This window comes from Rhineura floridana, chromosome 21 (genome assembly GCF_030035675.1).
Source record: "Rhineura floridana isolate rRhiFlo1 chromosome 21, rRhiFlo1.hap2, whole genome shotgun sequence".
Taxonomy (NCBI): Eukaryota; Metazoa; Chordata; class Lepidosauria; order Squamata; family Rhineuridae; genus Rhineura; species Rhineura floridana.
This window is the reverse complement of record NC_084500.1, coordinates 20478117-20498764: the sequence shown is the minus strand read 5'-3', so window position 1 is coordinate 20498764 and position 20648 is coordinate 20478117. Positions and strand designations below refer to the sequence as shown.

The 20648-nt window shown below is 55.9% G+C and overlaps 1 protein-coding gene across 4 annotated transcripts in view; it reads right to left on the bottom strand.

Moving 5' to 3' along the window:
* SLC43A2 (solute carrier family 43 member 2) overlaps nucleotides 1-20452 on the bottom strand; it is a 32432-nt gene extending 11980 nt beyond the window's left edge. The window contains exons 1-8 of one of the 4 annotated variants that reach the window (XM_061605023.1): nucleotides 20244-20452; nucleotides 15952-16172; nucleotides 9833-10073; nucleotides 8547-8602; nucleotides 7054-7130; nucleotides 4008-4100; nucleotides 1595-1728; nucleotides 598-803 (exon numbers count right to left, since the gene is read on the bottom strand). In XM_061605023.1, coding sequence (XP_061461007.1) covers nucleotides 598-803; nucleotides 1595-1728; nucleotides 4008-4100; nucleotides 7054-7130; nucleotides 8547-8602; nucleotides 9833-10073; nucleotides 15952-16111 — 967 coding nt within the window. In that variant the 5' untranslated portion in view covers nucleotides 16112-16172; nucleotides 20244-20452. Of the gene's footprint in view, nucleotides 1-597; nucleotides 804-1594; nucleotides 1729-4007; nucleotides 4101-7053; nucleotides 7131-8546; nucleotides 8603-9832; nucleotides 10074-15951; nucleotides 16173-19733; nucleotides 19845-20243 lie in introns of those variants that run through there. The other 3 variants (XM_061605024.1, XM_061605021.1, XM_061605022.1) reach the window with 3 other exon arrangements.
* Between the last annotated feature and the right edge of the window lie 196 nt (nucleotides 20453-20648).

Here is a 20648-nt window from a genome sequence, read left to right as displayed (position 1 = left end):
GTGGTAATGTTTCTTTTATGGGTTTTTTGTTGCCCTAATTTTAACTTAGTATAGTTTTTATAACGTCTGTACTTGTTTTGTGTACAGCACCCTGTGATTGTTAACGTTGCATCTGGATATTTGTCTAAATTTAAAACAAAACAGCATGATCCCACCCTCCACCTGTGCGTCCCAGCTCTCCCCTTGTGAAAGGAGAAGGCAAGAGCAGCCAGCCTCCCAAAGGTGGCCACCCGCGGCTTATAGGGAGCCTTCATGCCCCCCCACTGGGGGGCAACATGGAGGGGGTTCCATAGAGCCGGGGGGTTAGAGAGGTGGGCCCCCTGCTCCCTGGTGGAGGAACAACAGGAAGAGGCATCAGCCTCACCCAAGGAGCCCTCAGTCCTCTTCCAAGGGACGGCATTGGAGGGCAACCATTTCTTCAGAACAAGCTCTACCTAGCTGGAAACATGAAACCATTTCCCTCAGAAAAACAAAGTTAGAATTCTGCTGAAGGGTGACCGGTGGCAGTGATGCAGCTGTGCGCACACCCAGAGCAGAGGGGCAGGCAGAGGGCCAGAAGGCCACAGGGGAGCTGGCAGAATGTCCCGCCTTCCACACCTGCGTTGTCTGCCTCGCACTTCACTTCCAGGTCAACCGTCGAGAGGCAGAGCTTCTTGCCGTCCTGCAGTTCCGCCGCCGCCTCCTTCGGGTTCTTCATGGAGCTGCCTACGCTGAGCCGTCGCCCGACCGTCGTCACCTGCTTGTAGAACTGCTTCCCGGTGATCTTGTGGTCAAATCCCAGCCAGCTGAATTTGATCTTCACCCTGTCCAGCAGGAGGGAGGATGACAAGAGCAGCGCTGGTCACCCGCACCACAGCCCAGGTTCATGAGCATTCGTCCTGGCTGGTTTGCAGACGGCGCTGGCTATTTAATGGGCATTCACTCTGCTTTGTTTGTGGGGAGGCTGAATAGTGCTGCATCAAAGCAAGTTTTATCCAACACTTTCCTTATCGCAAAAAAGTCCAGACTTCAGGGGAAGAGGGTTTGTTGTGCAAGGTCTCCCAGACAACTGTAACTGCACAGCCTGAATCTGCCAGTAAGTGACTGAACCCCACCTGAAAAGAGCCGCTGTCTGGAAGCCCCTGCCTCTCCAGCCATCCCACCCTGGCTGACGTGAAGCTTTGGAAAGGCCTTATTCATCTGTACTAGGCACATGTCATTTCCTGTGTTTTTAGGGTTGCAGCCCTAGTTGAAAGTAGCATGGAAGGAATGTTCCAGTATTAAACAAGGCTGGCTCAACGCACTTGGGTGGATGAGGGGGTGGAATCCAAGGACAGCCCCTTCCTCTCTAATGAAAGCACCCATTGAAAGAAATGGCAGCTGGCCAAGAGCATGACTTCCATTCATAGTGCGTTGAGTGTGTGTGTGTCTGGGAGGGGTTACACAGCCCTTCCAGTGTTAGATCGGCCCATCTCCCACAAGAGTTTGCACTTGGGTCCAGGGAAGGGTTGGGCATTCCAAGGGCATCCATGGAAGCCCCCCTAAAGAGGAAGCGCATTCAGAGGGAAGGGCGGCAGAGGGCCCCTTCTCCTTTCCACCCCACCCAGGGACTTACGTGTAGTCCATGTCTTCTGGGCCCGGGAACGGCTCAAGGGGCCAGTTGAAGAAGCAATTGAAGAAGACAAGACCTGCACAGCATGCCCAAACCACCAGGATGAGGATAAAAGAGACGCCGAAATCATAGATCACCTGGACAACAAAAGGGGAGAAATGGAGCCGTCACCAGCCTGGCCTTCTGCAGACGGGCAACAGCAGAAGCAGCAGAATCCTACCTGTGGGTTGGGGGGGGGGACCTCAGGCTGGTGGTGTTTGTCAACAGACGAGCAAAGGGGTTGATTTTTTTGGTAGCAGTGCAGGAGATGCACCAGCTCCCATTCAGAGAGGTGTATCTCGAGATACCCTTAGATGCCTTCCCTGTGTTTTTGTCACATAACACCACACCCTCTTGCAATGAATTGCATAAGTTGTCACAGATGCTGGCTTAGATAGCACTCAAAAGGGGACTAGCCATGCTGGAGGCCTATCAACAGGTATTAACCATGATAATGCAATGGAACATCCACAAGCAGAGGCAGCCTTTCCCCAAATACCAGATGCTGGGGAGAAAAAGGGGAGAGAGCCGGGCCTGGCACCCAACAAAGCTGACTGGTGGGAGATTCAGGACAGACAAAAGAAAGGGCTTCTTCACCCAGCACTACGGCATTCACTCCCCCAAGAGGCAGCGATGGCCACGACTTGGATGGCTTTGAAGAGGACTCGACAGGTTCTTGGAGGAGCAGAAGGCTGTCTATGGCTACTAGCCACGGTGGCCATGTTCTCCATCCACTGGCAGAGGCAGAATGCTTCCAAATACAGCCGCTGTTGGGCTCAGCTCCTGCTTGCAGGCTCCTCATTGGGGCATCTGGTGGGCTACTGTGAGGACAGGAAGCTGGCCTAGATGGCCACTGGCCTGATCCAGCAGGCTCTTAAGTTTCCCTTTGGGTCCTGCTTGTGGCTTTTCTGGAGACATCCAGCTGACCATGCCTGGAAACAGGACACCGTGGCCTCTATGGACCCTTGGCCAACTTCAGCAGGATTGCTCTTATACCAATACTCTTTTTTTTTTAGCAACGCAATGTGACCCTTACAAAAACAACACCTCAGGTATTGGGTACACCAATGCCTGGAGGGTTTCTGCCTGGACGCTGCAAAGCACCAGCCGGCTAAAGATCAACCAACCAGCCAATCCACTACAATGCAGCACTGACCGGCCCGACCGGAGCAAGATGTCTGGGCTCCTCCTCACAACTATTTGTGGCCCCACAGGAACCTTGGGCTGCAGCCAGGAGTTTTTAGGGGAGTTGGGATCGGTTTACCAAGGGCGACAGTGCGATGTATGAGTGATGCATCACAGCCTATTAATGCCATGTTGTGCATTAAGGTGCCAGAGGGTTTCTTATCATGTCCTGCAACTCTGGGCAACCTTTTGCGGGCCACATGCCAGTGTTGGGCAGGGCCAAAGGCAAAAGTGTGCCGAGCAAGGAATGTCAGTTTTACCTTTGCACAGGTGATGAGTTTCTACACAACCTCGTCCACCCCTCTCTAATCTGCATCCAGGTAAGCAAGAGGATCCGAGTTCAGGGACACATACCAGGCAGGCAAAAACACTCAAGCTGGGCCTGTGAAGGGTGTGTGGCCAAAAGAGCCTCGGGGGCCAGACAGAGGAGCCCAGAGGGCCACATTTGGCCTAAAACTAGCCGGGGCTTGCCACAACTCCCATCCAAGGGAGCTTCTCAGTGTGCAAACATACACACCCAAATATCTTGTTCTCCTTCCTGCGTTGTGTCACACCTCAAGGCTACAGGCTGCCATATGGGGGGCTTTGGAGCAGAATTCCACGCTCTGCCACAGATGTAGCCCTGCTTGTTCTGTCCATGGGCCCACAAACTGGCTCACAAGAGGCAGGTCAGAAGAGGCTCCCAGGTGAAAGTGCCTTTTATTACAGATGGGCCTGTAATTAAGTAAGCTGTGCATGGCTGCTCTTTCTGGCAACCGGGGACAGCTCAGAAACAAACATTCTGCTCTATACTTCTCCAGCTTATTGGCGTATGTGAATAAACTGAACTTCTTGGTTCAGTGGCCTTGGTGGGGAGCAGAATTTTATCTCCGTCACTCTCCTTGTTCTAGGGAACTTGAGTCAAGAAGACATTATGCCTTCGGGATGAGGAGTTGGAGGGGTCAGTGATGGGTTGCTGGCAGAATGGTAAGTTCCCCATTGCTCTCTCAAAAGAAGGTTGGTTTTAGGGATGGATTTAGTCCCTGTGGCCAAGCTGGAGCAACACACTGCCCGTTCAGAGAGTCCTCCCTGGCACTTGGCAAAGGACTCTGGCTGCATCACTGGCTCACAACTTGCTGCCGCCCCCCTCCCCAGACTGAAAAGAGCCTGTCTGTCTCCAGTAGCAACAGGCCGGAGCTCCCAGCCAACATACCTTGATCCCTGGGAAGGTCACAGCCGACGAGGCGTAAGAGCCGATCATGAGGGCAATGAAGGTGGAGCGAAGGTCACCAAACATGTTGGGCAGCTGAAGAGGAAGGAAGGAAGGAAGGAGAGGGGCCGGGAGGCCGGTTAGAGCTGCAGGAAGAGGTCGGGAGCTGTCCACTTGGGAGTAAGAGCGGCCGGCAGCAGGGAGGGGATTCCAGGACCCGGCCACTGCCAGGCTCATCAGTAGGATTCCTAGTACAGCTCCAGCTGAGAAGTGGGAAGACGTCATCTCTGATGGCATTGAACGTGGGAGGCAGACGATTTCAAAGGGGGGAAGTGTTGCAGGTAGTTTGAAAGACCCATAGCTGCTGACAGTGTAGCCATGGTTTCTCACATGTTTTGCAGGCTTTTGGGTACTGCTTCAAACACCTGGCTGGCCAGAGGTGAGAGCAGAAACGTGCCTTCAATCACGGGAAGGGAACTTTCCCACAAACCCTTTCCAACTCTGGAGAAAATTGTTTTTCAGAGAACTGAAAATGGCCGGGGGGGAACTATGCGGCCACACGCTACTAGAACACCCCAGCAAAGCTTGCAAGGCCCATCTGCCAGCCCAAACCAGAGCCTGGGGCTGGACAGCCCCATAACTAACCATCACTATGCCTGGGCAGGATGTCCCTTTCAAAATGTCTTCCCACCAGAATCCAGCTACGCCACAGAGAAAAATGTGGGAAGGGCTGGAGCTCATGACAGAGCACTTGCTTGGCAAGGGCAGAAGGTCCCAGGTTCAATCCCCAGCATTGCCACTTTAAGAGCTGCTTCCAGTCAGAGCAGACAATATGGAGCTAGACAGACAGATATGCTGACTCAGCATTAAGCTGTTTCCTAAATGTCACAAGAATTAGGCCTCATGGGAAATGATTTGGTAAAAGCCAGGGTGAGTCAAGAACATTTGGAGACCTTAAAGGGTATTGCTGATGAAGTCACCCTTACTGATAAGGCTGATCCGGCTCAGTTGCTGCTGTGTGGACAAAACCAAACCTGGTGCTTTGCAATCAGCAGCAGCTGGTCAGGCTGATGTGTCTCAGGTTTTGCCCCTCCCCACCAATGGTTGAGTGCGTTTCCCTAGGTTAGGCTGCAGGCAAAAGGACCAATGAGAAGCTGGGACAGAGTCACCTCCAGGCCAGCTGCCCCCACTAAGCCTCTGAGCAAACCAACGCCTGGCTTCTCACTTGCTGTCTTGCAGCCATGCTTCAATTATAATGGCATCACTGAACAGTATTTTCAATATGCCAATATTCCCCATGAATGTTGACATGCATTTGGTGCCCCTCGCAGCCCCACTACAGCTTCCAGACTGCAAAAGGTGCCAGCTCACGCCAGCCCTGAAATGCCGCCATGGGACAAACATCCCACCAGGGCAACCACAGCAGCAGCTTAAGACGAGCATCATTAAGGGGGAAAAGAAGAACTCCCAACTTCTTAACCAGTACAAGAAAAAGAGGAACTAAGTTATGAAATCAGTTCAGTGGGGCAAGAGAAGAAGGGGGAGGATCATATCTTTGCTGTAATCCAGCCTTCCCCAGCCTGGTGCCCTCCAGATATTTAGGACTATGACCAGCTGGTGGGGACAGAAGGGAGCTGTAGTCCAAAATGTCTGGAGGGCACCAGGTTGGGGAAGGCTGCTGCAAGCTGTTGCGGAAGGGAGCCGGGGGGGGGGAGAGAGAAGAGGGAGATGTTCACACACCCCCTCTGCAACTCAAGAGGAGGCATCCAGAGCTGCCCTCCACTTGGGAGACGCAGGCAGGCATCAAGGAATTGGTGGGGGGGATGATGATGTGCTCCGCCCCATCCCCAAGGCTCTGAGGCCTCCCACAGAATCCGCTGCCTTTTCCAAGGACTGCAGAGATGAGCTGCCAGAGCTCCTGTGCCAGCTATCTGCTGAGAGCACTGAGAAAATTCCTGCTGTGAGCAGGATCTCTATCAGGAAAGCGGGTGGGGGGGGACAGACAGACTTCCACCTGGCTCAGTTCCTCCTCCCCCCCCCCCCGCTACAGCGCTCTGGATGCAATGCAGCAGCCAGGTCCTTAAATAACCCCAGAGCAGAGGATGTGAGCGAGCGGCTTGCAGCAGATTTGTTCTGCGTTGGGAGCAAGGGAGGAGAGGTAATCAGAACACCTGGTTGGCCACTGTGAGAACAGGATGCTGGACTAGATGGGCCACTGGCCTGATCCAGCAGGCTCTTCTTATGTTCTTATGTTCAGAAGGGGCGGCCACATCCTGGACTGCACTGCAGTGGTGTACGCTGCCCAGGGCCCTCGGCTACCCACTGGCTCAACAGCCCGAACGAGAGGCACAGGGCTCAGGGCTGTGGGGAGGGGGTAAAGCACCCCTGGAAGCAGTTGTTCTTTGCACTTCCAACTACAGAGTCTCGGCAACCAGAGAAGGGTGTCCAGGGGGGCACTCTGAGAACAATAAAGCAACCGCTCTTCTGGACTGGGGCCACCCCACAAGTGCCCTTCCTCTCAAAGGAAGCCTTTCCCTCCCTGGTCCACACAGCTTGCACCAATGCAAAGCCGATTCATACTTGAAAAAGACCTCCCTGCCGACCCCCCCGCCCCACTGGGCAAAAGAAGCGACAGTCAAAAGGAGGCAGGAGACTTGGGAACACGGCACGTCCCCGTTTCCCCCCACGGCCAGTCCTTTCCTGGTGCCCAACTCAGTTGGGGGGGGCACCTGTATGCACATCTGCATTTCCAAGGGAGTTCCACAGTGGGAAGGGAAAGCGAGAGCCCTGCAAGATGCAGGAGCAGGAAGTGAAGCCTTCAAGCCCGGCTGAGAAGCAGCCGCCACCTCCGCTTCCCCAAAGAGGGTTCCGCCTTGCCAGCCCTGGGAAACTGACTTGCTCTACACATTGTCAGCTCTGCTGACACGAGAGGCTGAAGGAGAAGCAGCTGTGCAGCCGGGGGGGGGACACTGAGCTAGCTGCAAGGCACAACAGGTAGCCTCTCCCTCCTCACACACACCCCCAGCCAGAGAACTAAGGCGGCACTCACCGTGAGCGAAGTAAAGGTCAGGCACATCCCCCCAAAGCCATTCAGTGCCAGAGAGATGAAGATCAGCACCGACAGAGCTGTAGAGGGAGGGAGGGAAGGAGAGCAAAGACCTTCAGTGGGGAGAGGAGCCCAAGGCAGCTTGCCACAGCACCAGCAGGGCCTCCTCTCACAGCCACCCCGCTTCCCCTGAGCAGGCTGGGAGGCTTCAGAATTGGCCATGGGGCGATGGGACGCCCCAGGGCCATAACTGGAGGGCAGGCTGTTTTGTGAGAGAGGGAGGGGGCCAGATCCTCCCACAACCAGCCCTGTCCCACGATCAGCCCTCTGTCAGCCTGGGCAAGCCCCAATCTGTGGGAACCAGGGAGGGAGAAGGCCCCAGGCTCGGTCGCAGCACCTTCCATTAAAGAGCCTCCTTGGCAGCGCGTGATGAGGGCAGATCTCAGAGCCACTGCCAGACAGAGGAGACAATGCTGTGCTAGGCAGATCAAAGTGACTTTGTCTAAGGCAGCTTCCTAAAAACACATGAAGCTGCCTTACCCATCCAGCCCAGTATCGCCTGTTCAGACTGGCAGCTGCTCTCCAGGGTCTCAGGCTGAGAAGGTCTTTCCCCCCCACCTGTAACCGGGCCCATTTACAACTGGAGATGCTGCTAGAAACTGAATCTGGGACCTCCTGCATGCAAAGCAGGGGCTCTGCCACTGTGAGATGTCCCTTTCCCTAAAAAGAATGTAAAGGTTCTAGTCCTCCTGGTTGCAAATAAAGCACTGGTCTAAAGAAGAGCCTAGCAAGCTGCCTTATACAGAGTCAAACTGTTGGTCCACCTGAACAGCATCATGCCATGCTGACATGCCGCATATCTCCAGGATTTCCAGCAGGGAAGGGTCTCTCAGCCCCTCCCCTCCAGTTCGCCAGTCGGTTGATTAGCACCAACTCTGGCCCCTCCCCACAAAGCCATTCTCAGGCAGGGGCCCCTCCCATCACTCGCCACCTCTCTCTAGCTGGAGATGCCGGGTTGGAATCTTTGGCTATCTCCATGTAAAGCACTGCCCCTAAGAGACGGGTCTCTGTCCTATGCAGGATGATGCCCACACCCGGTAATGCCAGTGACTCTCTGTTGCCGCAGATCCATTTGATCATTTAGACCAGGGCGGCAGCCCTCCAACCGCTGCTGAACTACAACTCCCATCAGCCCCAGCCAGGATGGGCAATGGTCAGGAATGATGGGAGATGCAGTCCTGCAAAGCAGGAGGGCCACAACTTCACCACCTTTGATTAGACTGCACCTTCCATTTCAAAGTCCGGCTTCACAAATGGCCTCTTAAGGCCTGGCCCAGCCCTCCCCAGTCCCACTGTCCAAAGAGAGCCAAGGCACAGAAGGTGGAGCCCAGGTGGGAGGCAGGACCTTCAATGTTAAAACAGGATTGGACACAAGCCCTGCCATTTAGCCCAACCCAGGCCAGCCCCCCACACCTCCCAACTGCCAGGCGACTTACAGTCCGGGTTGCTGGCCCCGTAGGCGATCATCACACAGGACGCTGCAAAGCAGGCGCTGCAATGGAAGGAAAAGGAGCCCATCACTGCAGGCAGGCACAGCTAGACTGACTGGGGGAGGGAGGGACGGGGCTCCTCAGCAGGCCAAGCCAACACACAAGGGAGCGAGGAAAGACAATGACAGTTTTCTGCCTTGTGGGGCCACTTTTTCCTGTGTGTGTGTTTGGCTATTAATGGAGACTGCAGTTAGGAAGGCAGAGGAACACAGGCAACCTGCAGGTGGGGCTTTCCATAGACTGGAGACTGAGCTCACCTCTGCAAACCAAGCTGAAGTTACAGGCAAAAGAGCAGCCCAGAGGCTTGGGGGGCGGGTTCCCGCCTGCAGGCCAGGTGAGAAGCTCAAAAGCTCTGGCTTTGCCTTTAACCCTCCTAGATCAGGAGTCCCAGGAGCTCTTCCCCCTCTGCGGGCACTCATGAGAACACAACAAAACAGAAAGAGCCCTGCAGCTGGATCAGCAAAAAGGCATCCCGTTCTCACAGCTGCCAACCAGATACCCCAAGAGGAAGCACAGCCACTGTGAGCCTTTTTATCCTCCATTAATCTGACTAGTCCTCTTGTAAAGGCATCCAGGTTGGTGGCCATCACTGCCTCCTCTGGGCGCGAGTTCCTTAGTTCACAGTGTCACAGCTCTGTGAAGAAGGCCTTTCTTTTGTCTGCCCGGAATCTCCCAACGTTCAGCTTCACTGGAGGTCCCAGAGTTCTGGTGTTAGAGAGGAAAGCTGCTCCCTGCTCACTTTCCCCACGCCATGCATGATCTTACACAGCTCTGTCGTGCTCTCGCTTGCCGTCGTTCTGCTGCTGAGGTGTGCGGGACCACTACGCTCAGCACCCACAAGACAGGCTGAGCCTGTGCAGGTCCCACCTAGCCCACATGGCAGACGAGGGGATGAGGCGCAGGGCCCTGGGCAGAAGCAGCCTTAAGCGAGAAATCATTGCAGACACAACTCCTGAAGCCATCAATTGACCAGGGATTTGCCTGCCTGCCTCCCATCCTCAAGACTGGTGGGGTGACTGCAAGAGCCACACAGCACTGGAGAAAACCCGGGAAGTAAAAACCCACACATGCATGCAGACACGCAGACACACACCCACACGCTAAGGAGCAAGGCACTTAAAGTCACTTGGAGTTCAGCCCTGCCTGGGCGCAGCCACAGAGCAGCAGCCATGGCCCACTATTTAGCAAGTCCCATTTCCGAAGGGCAGCTGCCTGGCACAGTCAAGACCCACCTGCCCAGGAGCCGCAGCTTGCGAGGACCATACTTGTCCATGACGATGCCCAGGGGCAAGGTGATGGCGCTCAGCAGGAAGGAGCCAACGGTGAACGCCAAGTTCAGCATCTCATCCTGCTCCTTGCAGATCAGCCAGCCGTTCATACGCACCACCGGCTCCACGGTCGCTGCCACCGTCCAATTCCCTTTGGCCGAGGTGGAGTTGGCAGGGCTGGCGTGGGCCAAGCTGGTGGAGTTTTCTGGAGAAAGAGAAGGAAGGTCAGCTCCAAGCAGCTGGGAACAAAATGCAACATTTTAGGGTACCTTTAGTGTGGCATAAAGATTCCACAGGCCAGCACGTGCTTTTTCAGAGGCAGGAAGCCGTCCTTTTAGGATGGGGGTGTGTGTGTTTTAAAAGATACAGTGAGGCCAAGAGACCCAACCGTGCAACAGGCATAAGTCAGAAAGGGCCGTCATGGCTCAGCGGCAGAGCACCTGCTTTGCATGCAGAAGGTCCCAGGGTCAATCCCCAGCAGCATCCCCACAGAGGAGACCCTGTCTGAAAACTTAAGGGAGCTGCTGCCAGCCAGTGTAGACACTACTGAGCTAGATGGTCCAATAAGGCAGTTTCCTCGTTCATCTATGGAGAGACCATTGCTTAGTGGCAGAGCACCTCTCTTGCGGGCAGAAGGTCCCAGGTTCAATTCCCTGGTGCACCCAGGCAGGCTTACAGAGTTGCTGCCAGTCAGCGTGGACAATACTGAGTTGGATGGACTGACTCAGAATTAATGACCCAACCTTGGAAAGGCTGCAGCGGCTGTGACTCAGAGGAGCACCTCCCCCGCCCCCCATACACTGCTAGAAGTCTTTCATGCCTGACCCAGCCAGTTCATGCTCACCACCCTCTTCCCCCTCCCCACAACTTGACAAATTGATCTGTGCAAATATTAACTCAGCTCAGAAGCGCTCCCTGGCCTGGACACACACGCAGAGCAGCTGAACCATGCAGGGCCCTGGGAAGCGAGGGGCTCGTGGCAGGGAGCAGGAAACAGACTGAGGGGAAAGGCCGGACTGCGCCAGAGAAGAGCCAGCGAACAAAACAGCCGCAGCAGCAGCCACTGGGGAGAGACAAGGGGGCTTCGTATGTACGGGGGGGGCATGATCTGTGGCTTTAAACACCCCTGCTGGCACGCATTTGCACAGGTGACCAGATCAGCCCCACAGCAATGGTGGCTGCTCCACCACAAACAGTCGACTGTTTGTAGTGGAAACACGGATGCCAGCAGAGGACGCCCAACCATGCCCTTGAGAGCCCGGCCAAGGCGATAGGCATTCCTACCTGGCATCTCTTTGCGGGTATCAAGGGCACGGTTGCCGCTCAGCCCAAGCTCCTGGCCAACCCAGAGGGGGGGGGAACCCTCCAGATCACAGAACAGCAGTCTAGCAGAGGAGGAAGGATTCCTAATCCAGCAGCCACGGCACTGCCAGTAGCCAGGGGTGAGGAGGAGGCCCGCAGCTGCAGTCCAGCAACATCGGGGGCGCAGAGGGGCTGAAGCCCTGAACAGAAACACCCCACATGGCAACATTTTGTTCCTGGTCCCACCTGCTGGACCTTGATGGCCATTTTTAATCCCACCCTCCCTCTTGGGAGTCCATTTGGGCTTCTGCCTGACTGAATGACGCAGCACTCTTTTGCCAACTGGGCCACCTCAATATTCGCCCCCGACTCCGGGTCATTTACGTGGCTTCAACTCCATTAGCACTCATTCAGCAGCCCCAGGCCCAATTCAGGTCCTTAAGGGTGCCCTCTCCTTGTGCCCATTTCATTTCCTACTCTCTGCTTAAGAAACACAAGGGGAGCCCCGCAGCAGCTGGGTCAGGCCAAAGGGGGCCCATCCAGTCCAGCATCCTGTTCTCACAGTGGCCAACCAGACGCCCCTTAAGGGAAGAGGGCCCGAGTGCAAGAGCATCTCCTCCCCCCCCCCGTGCAGTTCCCACTAACTGGTATTGAGGCATTTACTGACCCCCAGCAGTGGAGGGAAGAACGTAGCCATTGTGGCTAGTAGCCATTGCTTTGCATCCTTTAACCAGCCCCCTCCCTTTGCCCCAGGGCTGCTCAAGTTCACTCAAGCGCTTGCGTGTGGCTCAGATGACACCCAAATACAAGCCACCACAGATGTTTGATCATTAATGGTGCCTGCAGGTGCAGAAGTCAGAGCCAAGTTCCAGGGGCAGGCCCCAAAAAAGAGGAAAGGGGGGGAACCAGGTGCCCTTCCCGACAATTGGCTCTCAGTCACAACAGACCACAGCTCCAGGCTCAAGCACAAGCTTCGCTTCCAGGAGGCCCCAGGCTCAACCGTCAGCATCCCCATGTTGAGAGGAGCTCAAGTGGCAGCTGCTGGCGAAGGCTGCTGGCCAAAGACTCTGGACTGAGCCACTGGAAGTTGGCGAGGGCCATTATACTGGCGAGATGGACCAACCGCCTGGCTTCACCCAAGGCAACTTCCTCCTGTACAGCCAGCCACACCGGAGCACTCCCCCACCCCCCAAATGCCCCCCACCCCGAGCCAAGGCAGCCGGCGCTTGAGCACTCAACCCAGGACAGAGAAAGGCAGGGTGATCTCAGCCAGATGCCTGCCCAGGGCAAGGGGGGTAGGTCACAGCATTTGCACAAGCCCCCGCCCCGCTGAACCTTCAGCTCCACCCTTGAAGGAAAAGGCAGACAGCAGCAGCAGCCCTGAGACACCCAGATAAGAGCCATGGAGGGAGATAAGGAGAGCGGAGTCAGCACTTCAGCAGGGAGAAGATGCTGGCTCAACAGGTGACGAGGGCGATCAGTGATGGAACAGTCAGATTGCGGCTGGGGCAAAGTGGCATGAGCAGGCTCTGCGGAGGGAGGGAGGGATCCCCTGCCTCTGGGGGGAAGCCCCCAGGGAAGTGGGGAGGAGAAGCCAGCACCCATCTGGACAGGGGGCAAGGTCCTTCCTTGCACAGCACAGGCTGAAGGTCTCGCAAGGAGCTACGCTTTTCGCAGGCAGGCCCTGCCCTGCCAGCGATCCTCCGCTCAGGCATTCTGGAGCAGCAGGGCCCAGCCGTGGGAGAGGGTGCCCTCCCTCCCTCGGCCCTGCCCCTCGGCTGGCCACCCCACGCCTTGCCCTTGCTGACTCAGGACACAGAATCTCCGCTGCTCTTGCTTTGCAAAGGGGAAGCCGTTTCCTCCCGGCAGCTGAAGCAGCAGAAGCAACAGCTGCCAACCGGCAGGAAACCACCACGGAGCAGAGTCACCCTGGGACGAAGGCCGAGCCTTCTGCCTCTCTCTCAGTTCTTGCAGCCCTGATGCCCGGCAGTCATTTCAGAGCCTTCCTTGCTGAGGGTCTTAAGGGGGTAGAAAGGCCTGCTGGAACTGGAGGCGGCCAGCAAGAAGCCAGGTGTGGATTAGGAAATGTCCCAGTCAGCCAGAGGGGAGAGCAGGATTGGCAGCTAAGAAAGAGGCCAGCTACATGGAAGGGAATATTTGTGCAATTATTGAACAACTGCCAAGCAAGTAGAAATTCAACAGGTATCGCTTCCCTGCTCATTTCCATCTGCAGCGTGGAGAGTAACACTAGCACATCAATCCCAGCCTCCCTTGCAGGAGAATTGCTAGGGTTGCCAGTGAGGCGCAATTTCAAAGGAAGCATAAATACATGTGAAGGCAACGAGAGCCACACGGGAGAATCACCTACTGCATTTCCAACAAGACAGTGCCATTCCTCACGTTTTCCCCCCACCTCAAAGCATGGGGTCAAAGAGGAGGAGCAGTCCCGCAGGACACATCGTTGACTCACGGAACTCACTGTCACAAGACTTGGTGCTGGCTGGCTGCTTAGTGGGCTTTATAAAGGGGTGGGGCAATATAGACTCCTATCAGCCATAGTAGCTTAGAAGAACCTCCAGGGTCAGAGGCAGTATATCTCTGAGCACCAGGTGCTGGGCACTCAGTGGGCGGGGAAGAAGGCTCTTCCCTGCATTGGCGCCTGTCGTTTTCCCAGAAGCCCCTAGTGGGCCACTCTGAAGGAAGGGAGGTGCCTTAGACAGAGTCACAGCGCAGGTCCTGCCAGCTCAGTACTGCCTCCGCTGTCCCCTCATGTTGCACGGGAGGCTCCCGGCTATTCCCTCCACCCTTTGGGCACCCAGGCGCTCTGTCACTGGGCTGGGTGAGATGCCCCAGGCAGGGCTGGGAGAGACTTTGTCTGCCCAAGACCCTGGAGAGCATTTTCCACAGCCGTGCCTGGGGCTGCTGCCAGGGATTGAACCCGGGGGACCCTGCATGCCAAGCGAGTGCTCTGCCACTGAGCTACAGCCCCATTTCCCCACCCGGTCCTCATGATCAACACAGGGGCACCCGGCGGGCCCTCGGGCAGCTGCATCAGGCCAAAGGGGCTCATCCAGGCCATCGTCCGGTTCCCTGAAATGGCCACCCAGATGCCCCAAAGGGAAGCCCTGGAGGAGGACCTGAGCACCACAGCGACCCGCTTGGGATTCACATCCAGAGGCACTTACTGCCTCCAACATGCGAAGCACAACGGAAGACCAAGAGGCCCTCGGCACAACCCAACAGGGCTTCCCTCTAGCGAGGATGTTCATCCAAACTCCTGCCTGGCTTGAAGGGGCATCTCTGCAGACCCAGCGAAAGACGGACTCCGTGGCCCAAGGACAGGCCCCGATGAAACAAAGAGGAGGGGCGCAGCAGCGGCAGGCCAGCAAGGGAGGGCCTCCCCCTTTGGGCACCCTTCGAGCCCCGACAGACTGCCAGCTTCCGCCGACTTCTCCAGAAGAGGTTTCCGCTTCTTTTTACGGCATTGTGACTGCAAGATTGCAGAATCAAAGAGCGGATGGGTCCAAAGGCCATCCTGCCCCCCCACCCCAGTCCCAAAGGCATGGTTACCCACTTCACTTCAGAAGCCACAAGACTCAGAGAAGAACAGTGGGACAGGCAGGGGCAGGGGCCCCACAACTCAGCAGCTTTTGGGGGGTGGACAACACAGCAGGCCTGGCCTCACACACTGTGAAGTCACACACTCCATGACCCCCTACAGAGGCAGGTGGGGCCATTTGACCACTAATTCCAGGGTCTGAATTCAATAAACTGCACCACCAGAAACCAGAAACCCCTCAGTTGTTCCTGGGCAACAAATACCAGCACCTTTTCCAAAGCATTTTTGCATATCAGCAAAAGTCTGTCAGCAAACGTGGGGGGGGGGGAGGTTGAGACGGTGTCACTCTAACTATATCTTAGCTAGCAAGTTCTGGCTTAGCCTTAGCAGGAGACGCGCTCTTTACTCCTTGGAAATTGCTTTAACCTTCCATTCTATTCCTTGCTGTTAATCTCCTGCAATCATCTAGATCCATTTACAAGTTAATCATTAGGTGTTGCAGTGAAGAGGCTGCTGGGCTCTCAGCCAGCCCAGAACAGCCCCAGATAATGGGTGTGGGCAGCCAGGGAAACCTGCCCTCCCCCTCACCAGCATGACAACGGACAGCGCAGCTCCCAAGGAGAATGCCTGGGACCCCACCTCCCACCAGCAGATGCACAGAGGGCGCCTTCCTGGCTGATGCTGGCCAACAGGGCATTGCAACCGATGAGAAGCTTTGGGGCCAAACAGCACCCCAGGTCCATGGGGCCAAGACTCTCCTCAGGGGCTTCAGAGGAATCTGTGTTGAGGGGGCTTGGGGAAAATGTGAAGTGCAAGCATGCCCAGAGGACATTCTCCTTCTCAACCAGCCCTGCCACCTGGGATTTGAGGAAAGGCTTCTTACAAGTGAGGGAAGTGCCCCTCAGTTGAGAGGGAAGGTCACTTCTCCTTCAGCCAAGCCCCAACTGCCTAGGCCTCATCTAGGCTCCCTGCTAGCAGCAGCAACAGCAACACCACGACAACCAGCACAGGGAGCAGCGCCTGGGCACCCTCCCCACTCCGGCGTCCACTCCCACGGCAGCCACCAGTTTAGCCAGCCTGGAATGGAGGCCGCTACAACTTGCCTAGCAAATGCCAATTGAGGGAGCAGGCCCAGGTTTGGCCAGAAACCCAACTCAGCAGCGCCACTAATACCATCAAACCTCCCCCCCCCCAAAAAAGGAAACCAGCAAGCCTCTCTTACCTGGCAGGGTGCACAAGTAGGAATAGAACCCCTCAGACTTCAACATGATGAGGAGGGAGCCCCAACCCAGGAGGACGGCCGAGAAGAAGAGGTTTTCCACCACAGCCGTGCAGGCCATCCACCAGCGCCGCCGGTGAGCCGTGGCCAGTGTGGGAGCCATGACTACAACGAGGAGGATGGGAGGCAAGCAGAGCCTTCTTCACGTGGGGTCCTCCAAACTGCTGGCATGCAAGAGAAAGAAAGATAACATGGTTTACCCTGGGAGGGGCCCAGAAGGATTTCAAGCAACCGCAGCAGAACCTCAACCCCTCCACCCACCCGGGGTCTCCAAATGGGAGGTCCCAGTCCCACCATGTGTGAAGTGAGGAGAAAGTCCAAGGAGACACAAGCCCCTCAACCCCCATCCCCCAAATAGTTCCAACCAATAATCCCTCACACGGGGGGGGGGGTGAGAGAGACAACCATCAGGTGCTCAAACGTAAGCAGAAGTCACAGCATTAAACTCTATGTCCAAGAACATTCAGCTCAGCCAGTGTGGTGTAGTGGTTAAGGTGCTGGACTATGACCTGGGAGACCCGTGTTCGGATCCCCACACAGCCATGAAGCTCACTGGGCGACCTTGGGCCAGTCACTGCCTCTCAGCCTCATGAAAAACCCATTCATAGGGTCGCCATAAGTTGGAATCGACTTGAAGGCAGTTCATACATAAGCTTTAATCCAACCCTTTCTTTCACGGTGTAAATTAAGCCCCATCCAGAACCACCACATGCAAGCATTGGGGGGGGAGAAGATAAATTGAGTTAATTCCCCCCCACTGGAGCAGTGGAAAGGGAAACACCTGGATGATGAACACTCCTGTGGGGAGAATGGGGGGGTCTTTCCAGGCAACCCCCTTTCCCCCTTTCTTCCTGGCATTTCAGATGGACCAATTTCTGCTCTCTTTCCTGCTTTCTCGTCTTATTTTATATTTGCTTTACCTTATTTATTTTCAGTCTGCGTTTGGTTGTGTTACTCTGAATTTCCACCCAACCCATGCAATTCAATTTCAAAACATTAAAAGCAAGGTTACATAAGTGAAATAATAATCCATTCACCTACAATGTCCACCTCTCCCTAGAGCAAAGCAAACCAGCCTCAGAAGACAGGCCCTTTAACCGCCTGTTGGGCTACGGCAGTCCATCCCTTCCCCCCCCATCAGCTTTCAACCATAAGATCTCCATCCCTTAAGCCTTTTTTTCTGAGGAAGGATTGCACTGGGTAGTAGACCCTCCCCGGCCTGGTATTAACAGTCCACTTTGTGACCAGGATGCAAGATGTAAACGGAGCTACGCCAAGATTGAGACCCCAAACACAGTCCTATCAGAAGCGATCCTGAGCTCAGTCCCAGGCCACAATCCACCTAAGCAGCTCTTCATCCTGCGCCTGTTGCTGCTTGCCCTCCACTCAATCTCAGAGCAGCTACGTTCGAATAAAGTCAGAACAGTCAATTGGCCAGTTATGAATTAACAAGCCAGCACCAGCCAGCAGGGTCAGAGACCATTCACCTGAGAATCCTGGCAGAAATTGATAAATCTTTTAGCAAAAAAATGCAGCTTATCAGAGGACTGGAAGGTGGCCAATGCGACATTAAAGGAACGAGGAAACCTCAGAGCTGCCTGCCTAATTTCACTTACAGGTGAACTGGTGGGAAACGTTCCTAAAGAGCTAGATGTGGAAAATGCTCCAAAGGCGCTAGACTCACAGGGGCAGAATCAGCCTGGCTCCTGCAAAGAGCAGTCCAACTTTCTGGCATTCTTAAGAGTGTCAACAAGGACAAAGATAAGGGCAGTCTGGTAAACATGATACACCTGGATTTCCAAAAAGGTCTCGACAAAGTAAACTTAGAGGTGATGTGATTAAGAGAACGGCTCCTCTTACAGATAAGCAACTGGTGAAGCAACAGGAAAGAGACAGAAATGAATGGGCAGTTTTCACAGTGGAGGAAAGTAAACAGCAGAGTTTGCCCAAGGATCAATATTACTATAATTAGCATCAATTAATGTTACACGCATCTCAAGGCAGTTTACAAACATACCATAAAAGAGCAAAACACAACCGAAGATAGGTTTGAAAGCAATTCAAAATGAACCTCTGGGACAAGCAGAGACTCCCTCACCCTACATCAGGAGCTGCGCTTTTCAACATGTTCTTAAATGACCTGGAGTCAGGGGTGCACAGTGAGGTGGTGTCCCCAGATGATCCAGCGTGGCAAAGGGGAACTTGTAAGGAGTGCCAGAAGCATCTCTCCAAAATGGGCATTAAAGAATGGAGCCCCCCCTCCCCCACAGACACAGCAGGGTTGGTTTACCCTATTCTGAAGTAAGAGAAGCAACAGACATTGCCATCTAAAGTGGGGGGCAGCTCCCTTAAGGCCACTGAGTAAATAGTCTAATGTTACCTAACTGCACCACTGAGGGTTAACCTATACACATGCACAAACACACACACACACACACACCAGAATGGTTTGGAATCAAAGAAAAAGATTATTTGGGGAGCTGACCACGGACTGGCTGTGCAGCTGCAGTTAAAAATGGAGATTTATTAGGCAAAGAAAACAGAACTGCCAGCTATCGTAACACCATTATATAAATCTACAGTGCAGCCGCTCTCGGAATATTGGGTGCAGTTCTGGTTGCTGTACCTCAAAAAGGAATATCCTGGAGCCAGAAGAGGTGCAGAAAAAGGCAGCCAAAACGATCAAGTTGGTTGGAGCTGGCCCCCAGGAGGAAAAGCCACAACATTTGGGGCTATTTAGTTTACAGAAAAGGTAAGAGGGGACATAAAATTATGTATGGAACAGAGAAAGTAGATAAACAAGGGGGGTTTCTCTCCCTCACTCATAACACTACTGGGTCATGTAACGAAGCTGAATGTTGACAGATTCAGGACAGACAAAAAGGAAGGACTTCTTCACACAGGGCATAAACTATGGAACTCACTACCACAAGATGGGGGACACCTGCCAACATTAGATACACTAAGAGAGGCTATGATACCCAAATGAAACCTCCATGTTCAAAGGCAGTGTATCTCTGAACACCAAGCACTTCAGCACACAGAAAGGCTATTGCTGCACATCCTGCTTGGTGGCTTCCATGAAGGATCTGAATGGCTACTACAAAAGGGGATGGTAGCCCCGAAGGGCTTTCTGCTCTCTTCCCCCCCCCAGCAAATAGGAAAGCACAGTCTGCAATCTCCCACCCCTTCTGCAAAGGGGCCCGACAGTTCCTCCAGAAGGCCCCACGGGGCTCCTTGTGGGGAGGAATGCTTGCGGGGGCAGAGGCACACCCACCGATCCCCGAGACAAGCCCTCCCCTACCGGCTCACTGGGGCGTGGGGGGCAGCACCCCGCCCTGTACGTTCAGATTTTTGCTCGCCTGCATCTCAGGCGAGGGGACGCTACCTCCCTTTTCCTGGCGGGGGGGGGAAGACAGAAGGGGCTTCTAGAGTTTCGAGAAGCAAGCCTCCCCCCTTTCCTGGCTCCCCCCGCCCCGGCGAAAAGCACCTCGGGAAGGGGGATGAGAGGGAGACACGACCCCCACCCAGAGGCCAGCGCCCCGCCTCCGCTTGCAGTCCCGGGGTCGCCAGGAGAGGAGCGTGGCCGGCAGGCTGGGAAGGAAGCCACGCCGGCGCCCCCTCCTCATCCCCGGCAAGTCGCTCATCCGAGGCGCAGCGCCCGGCGGCAGGAAAACCCGGCGCGGTCGCGAAGCACCGGCAGCGGGGCTCGCTCGCTCGCTTACCTGGCCGGCCGCGCTCTGCTTGCGCGCCGCAGCTGCTGCTGGTTCACTGGGCCGGGCGGGCAGCGGTTCTGGCCTTTTATGCGGCCGGGGAGCAAAACAAGGCGGGGCGCTGATTGGTCCCCGGCCTGTTTCCAGCCGCGCCGCCGCCAATCAGGCCGCGCCCGCGCGCCCCTCTGCGAAGGATGGAGAGCCCGGCGCCTCCCCTCGCCCAGGCCGAAAGCGAGCGGAGGAGAGAGGCGCCTCTGGGCATGCACAGAGTGACTCACCGGCCCAGGAAACGCGCCTGGCCGGAGGAGCCCCGGCACCGCCTCAGGGCCCGAGTCGGCGGAGATGCTGTAGAGGTGCGGCGGCCCCGGAGGCGAGAGCATCGGTGAGTCCCGCCTGAGGAGACCCCGGGGAGACTCGCCTGGCGCCGGCCTCGTGGGCGCTTTCCGGGGCACCCTCGTGGCGACGAGCCCCCGCCGGGAGGGTGATTTCACAGCGCGCCCCCCGCGTGAGCCATTTTGGTACCTGAGGATGGCGACCGGGCGAGGCGCGTTCCAGACCTCCAAGCGATGTTGGCGCCTGAGGCAGGAGCCTCTCCCGAGGAGGAAGAGGCGGGCAGTTCTGCGCGCTACGGATGCCCGAGGCGGCCGCCAGCCTTGCCCGGGCGGAACTGGGCCGGTCTGAGGCAGCCGGAGGCGGAGGATCCCTCGGGAAGCTCTGGGTGGGGGCCGCTTGTTCTGCCTCAGCAGCTGCCGAGACAACTTGGCCAGCCCCGGGGGAGCTGCAGTGCGCCTGGGCGGGCAGTCCAAGGCCGGGCTGGCCCTCCTCCTCCTCCGCAGCGCCCGAGGGCGACTCTGAGGGGAACAGCCCACCGACGGGCTGGAGGCCGCACTGCGCTCCACGGGACAGCCGGCCCATGGGGCCCTCCAG